The 12,162-nt window shown below is 44.9% G+C and overlaps 1 protein-coding gene across 5 annotated transcripts in view; it reads right to left on the bottom strand.

The window, feature by feature from the left end:
• SULF1 (sulfatase 1) overlaps nt 1-12,162 on the bottom strand; it is a 163,006-nt gene that overhangs the window by 12,443 nt on the left and 138,401 nt on the right. For all 5 annotated transcript variants that reach the window (XM_028533688.2, XM_036031199.1, XM_036031200.1 and 2 more), the window contains 4 exons: nt 10,285-10,427; nt 10,068-10,191; nt 8,242-8,275; nt 6,915-6,980 (listed from right to left, as the gene is read on the bottom strand). In XM_028533688.2, the coding sequence (XP_028389489.1) occupies nt 6,915-6,980; nt 8,242-8,275; nt 10,068-10,191; nt 10,285-10,427 (367 nt within the window). The remainder of the gene's footprint in view (nt 1-6,914; nt 6,981-8,241; nt 8,276-10,067; nt 10,192-10,284; nt 10,428-12,162) is intronic.

The raw sequence follows: 12,162 nt of genomic DNA, 5'->3' as shown, positions 1-12,162 counted from the left end.
GTTGAGGATTTTAGCATCAATGTTCATCAGCAATATTGGCCTGTAGTTTTCTTTCTTTGTTGTGTCTTTATCTGGTTTTGGAATTAAGATGATGTTGGCCTCATAAAAAGAGTTTGGGAGTCTTCCATCTTTTTGGATTTTTTGAAATAGTCTGTGAAGGATAGGTGTTAGTTCTTCCTTAAATGCTTTGTAGAATTCTCCTGTGAAACCATCTGGTCCCGGGCTTTTGTGTGTTGGGAGTTTTTTGATTACTGCTTCAATTTCTTTTGCTGTTATTGGTTTGTTCAGGCTTTCTGCTTCCATTTTATTGAGTTTTGGAATGTTATATTTTTCTAGAAATTTGTCCATTTCATCTAGGTTTTCAAATTTCTTGGCATACAGCTCTTTGTAGTAATTTGTTACAATCCTTTGTATTTCTGTGGTATCTGTCGTAATCTCTCCTCTTTCATTTCTGATTGTGTTTATTTGGGTTTTCTCTCTTTTTTTCTTGATGAGTCTGCTTAAAGGCTTGTTGATTTTGTTTATCTTTTCAAAGAACCAACTCTTGGATTCATTGATCTTTAGAATTGTGCTTTCAGTCTCTATGTCATTTAATTCTGCTCTGATCTTGGTTATTTCCTTCCTTCTGCTTGCTCTGGGCTGTCTTTGTTGTTGTTCCTCGAGTTCTTGTAGACGTAGGGTTAGGTTGTTTGTTTGAAATGTTTCTAACTTTTTTAGGTGGGCCTGTATCGCTATGATCTTCCCTCTCAGGACTGCCTTGGCTGTGTCCCATAAGTTTTGGGTTGTTGTGAGTTCGTTTTCATTTGTTTCCAAAAACCGTTTGATTTCTTCCCTAATATCATTCTTGACCCATTCATTGTTTAATAGCATGATGTTTAATCTCCATGAATTTGAGTGTTTTGGCTTTTTTTCCTTGGGGTTGTTTCTAGTTTCAGTCCCTTGTGATCCGAGAAATTGCTTGGTATGATTTCAATTTTTTTGAAATTGTTGAGGCTTGTTTTGTGTCCTATCATGTGGTCAATCTTTGAAAATGTTCCATGTACATTTGAAAAAAATGTGTATTTAGCTTCTTTGGAATGGAGGGTTCTGTAAATATCAGTAAAGCCCAGTTCGTCTAGTGTATTGTTCAATGCATCAATATCTTTGTTGATATTTTGTTTGGAAGATCTGTCCATTTTTGATAGAGGGGTGTTAAAATCCCCCACAATAATTGTGTTGCTGTCCATATCTTTCTTGAAGTCCTCTAAGATTTTCTTTATGTATTTGGGTGTTCCTATGTTGGGTGCATATATATTTACAATATTTATGTCTTCTTGGTGAATTCTTCCCTTGAGTATTATGAAATGACCTTCTGGGTCTCTCTTTATGGACCTTCTTTGGAAGTCTATTTTGTCAGATATGAGTATTGCTACCCCGGCTTTTTTTTCCTGTCCATTTGCTTGGAAAATTTGTTTCCAGCCCTTCACTTTCAACCTGTGCAGATCTTTTATCCTGAGGTGGGTCTCTTGTAGATAGCATATGTGTGGGTCATGTTTTCTTATCCAATCAGCTATTCTATGTCTTTTGATTGGAGCGTTTAATCCATTTACGTTTAAGGTTATTATTGATAGGTACTTATTCATTGCCTTTTATGTACGTGTGATCCTCTCTCACTCTCTCTTTTCCTTTCTTTCCTTAAAGCAGTCCCTTCAGCATCTCTTGCAGAGCTGGTTTAGTGGAGGTGTATTCTTTTAGACTTCTTTTGTCTGAGAAGCTTCTTATTTGGCCTTCTATCTTAATTGAGAGCCTTGCTGGGTAAAGCAGTCGTGGTTGCAGGCCTCTGGTTCTCATTACTTGGATTATTTCTTGCCATTCTCTTCTGGCTTGGAGTGTTTCCATGGAGAAGTCAGCTGTTAGCCTTATTGGGGCCCCCTTGTATGTTACTTCCTTTTTCTCCCTTGCTGCCTTTAAGATTCTCTCTTTGTCTTGAAATTTTGCCATTTTAATTATGATGTGTCTTGAGGTGGGCCTCTTTGGGTTCCTCTTGATTGGGAGTCTCTGTGTTTCCTGTATTTGTGTGACTTTTTGTCTCATCAAATTAGGGAAGTTTTCCATCATCCCTTGTTCAACTAGGTTTTCTATCCCTTGTTCTTCTTCTTCTCCTTCTGGTATCCCTATTATGGGGATATTATTACGTTTCATATTGTCTTGCATTTTCCTTAATCCCTCTTCATTTTTTCTGAGCCTCTTTTCCTTTTCTTGCTCTTTCTGGGTGTTTTCTTCTATTTTGTCCTCTAGCTCGCTGATCCGATCTTCTGCTTCATCGATCCTGCTTTTCATTCCTTCTACTGTGTTCTTCAGTTCAGAAATTGTATTCTTCATTTCTTCTTGGCCCTTGTTGAGAGTTTCTATTTCCTTTTTTATGCTGATGTAGTTTTCATTGAGTTCATTGTAGCTTCCCTGTAGACTCTCGTAGCTCATTGTGAGCTCGTTGAGCTTCCTGACAATCACTGCTTTGAATTCAATATCTGATAGTTGAATTGCCTCTGTTTCATTTAGCATTCTTTTTGAGGCTTCCTCCTTTCCTTTCATTTGGGGATTATTTCTTTGTCTTCCCATTGTTTGTGAGACTCTTCTTGTTCGCCTCAGCTTCTTATATTGATCTGTTCTGGCTCCCTGGATTTATGATGTGAACTTCTTTAGTAGAGTAGCAGTGAGTTTCAGTGGTGCTGTTTCCTTGACCCCCCAAGCTCGCTGGTCTTGGGCTGTCGTTTAAGCTTTGTGTTTGCCTTTGGGTTTTGATTGTTGAGTCTTTCTTTGGTGGTTCCTTCCCGCCAGCTGGTTAGATGTGGGTCACTCTGTCCACCACCTTCTGTATTTTGCTGTGCTGGTGAGGGCAGGTTGTGTTGAAGCTGGTTCTTGTGTGTACAAGGTTTAAAGAAATCTTGTTCAGTTGTTTGTATTGGTTACTGTCTCTACTGTTTAGTTGTATTTCCAGATAAGTCCTGGATTGAGGTTTGTGTGGTTACTACTCCCTCCTTCACCTTCTTCTGCTGTTATCTGTTAGTGGTTCCTTTGTTGTTGGGTTTCCTCTTCCAGTGGGTATCCTGGTGTTCACCTCCTCCACCTATTCTTTTTTGTCATCAGTTGGAGGGGAAGGCAAAATGGTTTAAGACAGCAACAGAGAATTCTATGCTCTTTACAATAGTAGCAAGTAGGGAAGATATAGGAGATCCTTTCACTATGTATAGTGTTAACCGTGGTCTTCCACCCAGCTAGCTGATTTTTAGAAAGGATGGAAAGAAGATAAGACTCTTGTTGGGGGAGGGAGGATTGTGAGTTGGATCTATAAAGCAGAGAGGTTGTGGGTGGTCAGATTCTGGGGTAAGGTGAGAGTAAAGGATAGTAAATAGGTGTAGTGTGTGAGAGAATAGAGTTAACCACTACAGTAATAGAGTTCAGGAAACTTTGAAATGGGCTAAGATCTGGGGGGAGGGTGTTGTGAAGTAATTACAACTGCATGGAACAGCAGTTATTTACACTAATATTATGGCAACATTCATATGGCAGAGTCTATGAGATCTAGGTAACATGGATAGGGAGTACAGAACATCTAGTAGTGTGCTGATGGGAACAGGTGAGTTAATGGACAGTAGATTAGTAATACAGTATAGAAAGAGATATCAGGGGAAAGCTGTCAGGTCATACAATAAAACCAGCCTAGCAAAGCAGGCTATACAAAAATAAGAGGGATATAAAAATACTGTTAAAAAAAGATGTAGGAACACTGGAAAAATAATAATAATACAAATATGCAATAATTTGCAGGTTCTCTGTAATAGCAGAGTGACATTTATCTCACTGTCCCAGCTGTTGTGATGCCCCTTCTTTGGGTTCAACTTTGGTCTTTTCACTGATCCAGGATTTTGTCTCACTTGTAGGTATTTAGGAAAAAATTTAAAAAAGTAAAAAATAGAAAAGGTAGACGAAGGCAGGAAGAAGAGATAAAATTGGAGGACAGGAAGGAGGAAGGAATAAAACAAGAAATCAGGTAAGAGAGGAAAAAGAAATCAAAAGAGAATAAAAACAATAAAACTTAAGAAATTAAAAATTGTTAAAAAAATAGAATCAAATTAAAAAGTCTCTTGATTTCAAAGTGGCCAAACCGGTTTTTCTGCTCTTGCTGGTTGAGGCAGACTGAAGGATGATTTGTTTGGCTTTTCTTCCTTGGCCCGTGGAGTTCGCACTGGCTCCTCAGCTTTGAGCCCTGGGTGTGGGAATCAGGTCTTTCCCCAGGGTTACTGCTGTGGGTTGGTGTGCGGGGATGCTCTCCTTGCAGGCACCTCCCCTACGCCAGTGCTCCCGCGAGCGGGCCCGGCCCGTCGGCTGCGGGCACGGCCGTCCGCCGCTGGCCGGTGCGACCGGTGGCCCCGCGAGCGGGTGCAGCCTGCGCTCTCACAGCTGGGGAGCAGACAGGCTAGAGCCACTAATCACTTTAGGAGAATTCCCCAAACAGTGTCTGTGTCTATTCACTCCTTCCTCTTGAGAAATTCCTCCCGATCGAGCCCGCCGCTCCCCACAGTGGCCCGGCTTCTCTCACCGCCAAAGCTCCAGCCAGAACGGTGACTGCGGGAGTCTGGGTCCGCTGCGCGACTTGGCTCTGGTGTCCACCACCTCCAGAGCACCGCCTCTGCTGCTCACCACCCTGGTGTGTTTGCCAGCACCTGGATTCCTCCCAGAGCCGCCCAGACCTTGCTCGGCTGGGGAGGGAGCAGTTGACCTGGCTCTCTCCCACTAACCCTATGGTAAACCCAGCCGCGGCCCCCGGGCCTGGGGCTGCAGCCCCAGGACCACACGCTTGTCCTGGGACCCTACCTTGTTGCAGCACTCCCCTTAGGATCCGTTCTTTGTTCTTTCGGTTCTGCCACAATCCTTGGTCCTCTGTTTTCAAAAATGCTGAAATATGTTGGTTGCTTGCCTTTCTACTCCATAGATTGGTCAGGATTTTCTCCCCTGAGCAGAGGAAAGCCAAATCTGCTCCTTCCTACTCCAACGCCATCTTAGATCCCCGACTTTTTGTGTTTCTTATGAAATTTGGTAACATGCTTTGAAACTATAACATCACTTATCCCCTTTCACATACTGTCTTCTTCATTTAAATGTTGTGCACCCCAGCACACCTTACTAATAACGCCCATTGTTGTTAGGATTTGATACATGCCAGCTCTGTTCTTAGTTTCCTACTAGCAAGGCCGGGGTTTGAGCCCAGGCTGTCTCCAGCATCTGTACTCTAACCACAGGACTGTACAGCTTCTAACACACAGCTGCGTCACCCGCACCCGTCTAGCATGCACGGACTGTTGCTATAGGGAAGATGAATCAAAGAAGCAAAAGCAAGTGGACAGGAGCACGGCTGCTGAGGGTGGAGCAGGATGGGGTCTGCTAGCCTGCAGGGTCCGGCACAGAAGGATCAGGAAGTGGCCCTGTGGTGTTAGGCTGCCAAGGCCGGACTATCTGCCCCGAAGTCCAGCTGGACGAACACTGGCTGCCAGGAGCTCTCATTGGACAGCAGAGGGCAGCAGCATCTGTCACAGGCAATGGGAGAAACCGACATCCCAGGAACCTGTAGATCCTACACTATTTTGTAACACAGAGATTGTTGCTTTCAACTCAAGCCAGAGATGATTTCCAGAGTCATGGGGGCCACTTTCCGGGCTGTGTCCTTACTCCGAGCTTGTCCTAATCACAGGATGACCAGTGTCAGGGACAGCGCATCGGCTGCGCTGGCCTCACATGCACCACAGCACAAAATACACAAAAAATCACAATGATGAGTGGGAAACAGACCTGCTTTTTGAAGACCTTTTAAATAAATCTGAGGACTAATTTTTCAAAACCCACACAACTAAAGGCAGTTTGAAAACTCTTAGTCCATCTTGTAAGAGATACATTTTCTAAAGTACACTTGAATTTTCAAATTTCAAATTCTTCAGGTTTTCTCAAAGGCATTTGTAATGAAGTTTCACGATTAAAAGTGCATCGTAATTAGTTTTCTAGAAAAATCAGAATCATAAAGAACCAAGGCCTCTGAAGCCCTGCACAGCGTCATCCCTGCAGGGCTGCGTGCTGGGAACCCCTGCCTGGACACGGCCGTTTTCCCGGCAGCTCCATGCACACAATGGCCGGTTCTGCACCGGCTCCCTTGGACCCCCAACAGGACACAGCAAGCAGGGAAGGCCACATCAAACACTGCATCTGGGTGTCCGGTGAGTCCCCAGGTGTGACAGGTAAATGCTCTCAGTAATCCTGTCCCATGATTTCCTGCCTGCAGCATGGATTATGATGGAGAGATAGCTTGCCTCACCAATGACGGAATGGCAGATGATGAAAATGCCAGTCATTGTGAGTTACAGAGCATCCTTAGGTCTGACCTTTGGTAAGAAATTTAGGAGGAAAATAAAGCAACAGGTATTCACCCTGCACACACGTTTTCCCACATGAGCAGAGAAGGGGCGCCATCGACAACTCACGTTATCAAAGCTGCACCAGGCGACCTCAGAAATGACTGTCTGGACCTGTGTAGAGGTGGCAGCAGAGATCAGGGAAGGAGAGAGTCCCAGAGGCTTGCGTTTAATTTTGACTGGAGAGCAATAACTAAGCATTTTTCATCTCAAAGGCGTCCAGGGATGACTTGAGGGAGAAAAATGCTGACTAGGCTCTGACCAGACTGTCATAAATAACCCCTTCACCTCCCTCAGGACACATGTAGAAAAGGCCGCCCTGAAAATCCCTTAGCTGTAAAATCTGGGTCCATAATACAGTAACTGTAGAGTCAGTATTTAGTGTTAGGTCCATTTAATATGTCACATTTTGGAAGTGCCTGAAGTGCCCCCCAGGAAACAGCGCTGGTGCACAGTCGTTGGGGGGGGTATTACCTCGTCAGCCCGTATCCTGGGTGAGACCAGCTTAAGAGTGGGTTCTTCTGCTCCGGCCCTCGTGGGCTACGGTGACACAGGGTTGGGGTGGGGGCAGAGTGAGGAGAGGAAAGGAGACAAGAGAGAAGAGAAAAAGAGACATAAAAATGTTATCAAGGGACCTCAAAAGTCCAGCTTTCCTCATTTCATTTGTTATTACCATCCCACCACCTTTCCTACTGTTTTGTTCCAGGTCTCACCGTGGACTGGTCTTCTAACAGCAGGGATCTGAAACCATAGCTTAGGAGACTGGGCAGGGGCTGTGGGTGGCCAGGTGGCCCTGAAACACCAGTATTTTTTTTGTTTCTGAGATGATATCGATATGGATGGCACCAGTTAAGTCCATGTGCCTTTGATGGGAAGTTTTTCTTCCAGGCAGATTCATTAATGATATGCTGACATACTGCACCTCAGTTTCCCCACAATAGAGGTGGTAACTCTTGCCCCACATGGAGTATTTCTGACAAACATGCCCAAGGTCTATGCTTGGAGTGGAACATGGGCAAGAAAAAGCTGGGTGGCCTAGTGATGTGGCAACCAGGCCTGTGGGTGCCCCTCCAGAGCACGATGAGGTAAGAGGTATGGGAGTGGGGGTTGGAGGGAGATAAGATGACTGGGCTGAGGCCTCTTCATGAAATTTTGTGGCTCAGGCAGCATTGTCTCCACGTGAGGCTGAGACCTTTCTGCATGTGCTACTCCTGGCACCCTGTCCCTGACCCCAGCACCTTCTCTCCAATCACTAACACTACCCTGAGAGCTGTCTGAATCGTACCAACTGCTGCTTTTCACCAGATAAGTTAATTAAAAACTGTTAACCAAGAACTTCTCCTATTTCCTCCAACTTCAGCTTAAGAATGCTCTTAAAATTCCTTTTCCTCTTTTTTTTGCTTTTGACATTAGATTTCATAAAAATTCTAACTGGTTTCCATGAAGCCTCTGCAGCAAATCAACGTGTAAGCACCACGAGGGACACAATTCTCCCACCCTCTCCCCCGGGCTCCCACAGATCATTTTGTTTCCCCCCTTCACTCACTCCACGCTTAAAAGCATCGTTCAACAGAGGGGTGAGTAAACGCTCTGAGACATCTTGTTGTGACAGTGAGCTGATTTAAAAACAAAAGGACACAGCTGCAACCAACGACGTGAAGTGGTGGTGCGTGCTGTCGGGACGCGCATGCACCCGGCTACGCTCTGTGCAGTGTGGTCAGAAACAGAAATTAGTGGGAATGGCTGGAGCATGCAATTATTGGGAAAGAAGCTGCCAGGGAGAATAAAAAAGTGTGGATACCTGTGTAGGTCATAGCTTCCTCCATCTTTATTTCCTGATATAGGAAAACACAAGAATAATTTATGTTAGCATTAGGACTCATAAAATCATTCACTACGTAGTGTTCCACGCACATCTAAAATCCTAGAAAGAAACATATTGTGTTAAATACAGACAGTGCTGAAGTCCAGCAGAGCTTTTCTATTTGACAGGTTCAAAATGAGGATAGAGAGCTACAAATACAAACGCTGAAGATAAAACACACAGAGTTTTCATACGAAAGATGAGTGGGACTGAGAAAGGAGAAGAGGCCGTGTAGAAGCAGTCAGACAGTGCTTCCGGAAGTCTGTTTGAGTCTCAGTAGAAGTTACACTTTGGTTATTTTTAGACAAAACACTTGGGAAAAAAGGCCAATAACCATCTCCGTCAGGAACTGTCTAGACAGCGGGGAGGACCACATGAAGGCCCACAGCAGTCCGTGGCCCCACCGGGTGAGTCACTCTGCCGTGAAATCGCTCGGTCAGGTTTCACGGAGGAGAGTGGTGATGTCATCACCAGTAAGAGCGCTGTGTTCTTTGGGGGAGAAGTATCTTGGTGTAATATTTCCACTGCCTCTAAGAGTTGGTTTAGTTTCCAGGCCTTTATGGGTTTTTTCTTTTCCTTATTTTTTTGCAAGAATTGAGGAAAAGGTCAACAGATAAGCAGATATCTGAAAAGATTTCAGCGGAGTGGGGTCAGTGACCAGGCGACCTGGTCTGCAAGCCAGGACTGGACCTCCCGGCTGGCAGCTCATTTCCCTAGGGCGTGAACTGAGAAGTGCTGACAGATGGCTGGGACGGGGCCCCTCTCACAGGACTTATGATTTCTTATGGACTCTCACAGCTTGAACGCCTTTGGGGTCCTACAATGGTGGAAATGACAGGTGGTGATGTTGGCCCTTTTAGGGCTCCCCCGACCCTTTCAAGTCACATGACTCAGGGAGCTGCTGACCTCTGTCCCTGAGCGGGGCCCACAGAGGTCCAGGCGTGAAGGGCACAGAGGACTCAGCCGCACAGCAGAGGTTCCTGCAAACGGGCAGCGCAGCCTGTGTGCCCAGCTTGGCACCCTGTTGGTTGTACGCTACGCTGATGCCATGGCCCTGGCCAACTTCAGCTCTTTCACCTTCCTTCTATGGATAGCTGGTATTACCTTTACTGTACGAATTATGAGAAAATGAGTATTCTCCTCAACTTCGGGACAGACAATGCATCCCCATGAGCCGGAGGAGAAATAAGTTAGTGTAAGTCTGCGGACCAAGGCGGGGACATCTGCTTGATTCCACAGAGGCCCTCTTATGCTGTTAGATCCCAAGTCAATGAATGGCTCAGATATCTCTAGTTTCAGGTGGAAAATGTGGCCAGAGAAATCAAGTCACTGTGTCATGGGCAGAGGTCCAACAGGGGAGCCCCAAGCTGTCGTAAGCAAAAATAGGGTACTCTTAAAAAAATAGGATATCCTGGTTTACCTAAAGTATATCGATGATTGTTGACAGCAATAACAAAGAAATCCCCAGTGCTTTAATCTCATCTCCCAATGGATGCTTCAGTCTGAACCTGGGGTTTACTCACAGACGTCCTGTAGGGGAGATTGGACCAAAAGCCTCACCAAATCTTTTGGTGTGTTTACCTTTTCATGAATGCACCCAGAACTAAATTTAGAGAAGAAATCATGTTTGGAATCTGCTGAAGAGCTTCCCCTATGAGCGTCCTAAACCATTTGTGTCTGTGCACGTAAACATCGCGAAGGCAGGAAACTTGACGACACCAAGAATTTTCCAGGTAACACAGAAATAAAATTACTTTCCTTACCCACTTCTAGGCCCTTGGGTCTTGGGTTGCACTGCTTATACCCTTGGCAGCTTCTGAGTTCCATCAGCTGTATGTGTAACTGGTTCAAAATGCCCCGTTCGACCGTGTGCACTGTATTCGTGAGCTGTGGACAAAGAGCCGGGAGGGAATGTTGAAGCCCATGTTCCCGTCATTCTACTTTCAATAACCTTCATAGAATGAAAACATAGTGGCTCACCTGATAAGGATCTGTATTCATATCAAAATACTCCAAAAAGCCCGTGGCGAACTCACAGAAAAGAAAATTATGTGTCTCATTAACTGTACGCAAACACCAGTAGGTGTTATTGTTTGAACTCGTGCAGGCACAGAAAGACCCCACTGTTGGTGAAAAAAAAAAAAAAGAGAACAAGACAAAAAGAATGAGAAATGGAGGTGGGCTAGCTATTCCCACGTTGCCTTATTTTTACGCTTCAAGATTTACATTTTCTTTCTTGAAAGTACTCACTCTGTGGGTAGATGTTAAAAATAGCTATATTTCCTCCCTCTCTATACAGATGTGCTGTGAGAAATGAGTTGATTTGATCTTGGACTAGGTGGTTTGCTTATTTGTTTATTTGCTTGTTCCTTCACCTAATATTTACTAAGCATCTACTGTGTGCGGGGGGCACAGCATCTCCCAGACATGGTCTGGTCTCATATCTTGAGAAAATTACATGTAGGAGTAGAGACAAATGTTAAGCAAAAACAAAAGCAAAATACTAAAAACATCCCCACAAACTGTACAGTTACAAACGTGGTTAAGTTCTATGGAGAAAAAAATAGGCTGACAGAGTGTATAAAAGGGTCTTAACATCGTCTGAGGCACAGGGAAGGTCTCTGTGAAAAGTAATGTTACAGTTGACTCTGAGGGTGAGTATGGTCTGTGTTAGGCAGAGGAGTTCAGGTGTAGGGTCACAACCTTTCAAGGGGAGGGAACAGTGTGTGCAAAGGCCCTGAGCTTAGGATGCTTGTGGCAGAGAGCAGCTGAGTGGCTGATGTAGGTGAGCCTGGAAGGAAATGGGCCAGAGTAGCCATGGACATATCAAGGATTTTGTTAGACATGCTAAGGGTTTTGCTCTTTAGCCTAAGGAAAGCAGGATGTCATTAAACAATAACTCTAAATCCTCTGAGCAGAACGGATTGGCAATAGCAAGAGAGGAGTCTGGGGGACACACAGGAGGCTCTACAGAGGCTGAGGTCAGAAATGCTGATGTCTTGGGCAGGATGGTCTCCGCTCAGATGGGAAGGTGCTGACAGAGTCGGAGGCACTTCCCACGCAAGTTACGAGCAAACTATAACTTCGTGTTTCCCAAATACTTCATCTTCAAAGAGGCTTGCCAGTGCTGAGACAACAGATTTTGTTCCTTCCCCAGGACCCCTGCTCTTGCTATTCCGTCTGCCTGGGGCGCTGACCCTTCCACCCATGACCCCCTTTCACATGAGCTGCTTCTCTGGGTCCTTTAGGTTTCAGCTTAAGTTCACCTCTTCAGGAAGGCCCATCGTCTCCACCCTCTTGAAGATCACTGTTTCCTTACAGCATCAGTATACCTTGTCATTATTTTATTTCACTTTTCCTTTTACGACACCTCCCCTCCCACTGGAATGTGTTATGAGGGCAGAGAACGGGGTGCATCTTGTTCATTGTTGTGTCTGCAGGGCTCAGCTGAAGGCCTGGCTGAGAATAGAGCCCTGGCCATTGGAATGACCCCCAGAGATCCCTATATTCTGCTTCAGGGATGCACGTTAAAAGTTACATGCTATGCCTTCAGGAGTTTGCTCAGCCTTCGTGTGACTGTAGACGTAAATGCAACATGGACACTAAAATAAGAAGCATTGCTATGGAAAAATAAAAGAAAAATCCTCATATTAGGCCCTAGATCCCTCTAAGAATAGCCTGGGATTCCTGGATGTCTCTGAATCCCAGTTTGAGAAACACTAACCGGAGTGGAGTTTCAGCTACTCCACGGGATGGTAATCTTTCCATCAGGTAAAATGCTATAGAATTTAGGGTGTTATTTGTCTGTGCCCTGGACCACTACAGCACCTATAAGCATTAATTTCAAAAGTGCACAAC

The sequence above is a fragment of the Phyllostomus discolor genome, chromosome 7 (assembly GCF_004126475.2).
Source record: "Phyllostomus discolor isolate MPI-MPIP mPhyDis1 chromosome 7, mPhyDis1.pri.v3, whole genome shotgun sequence".
NCBI lineage: Eukaryota > Metazoa > Chordata > Mammalia > Chiroptera > Phyllostomidae > Phyllostomus > Phyllostomus discolor.
This window is presented reverse-complemented; position numbering and strand designations above follow the sequence as displayed.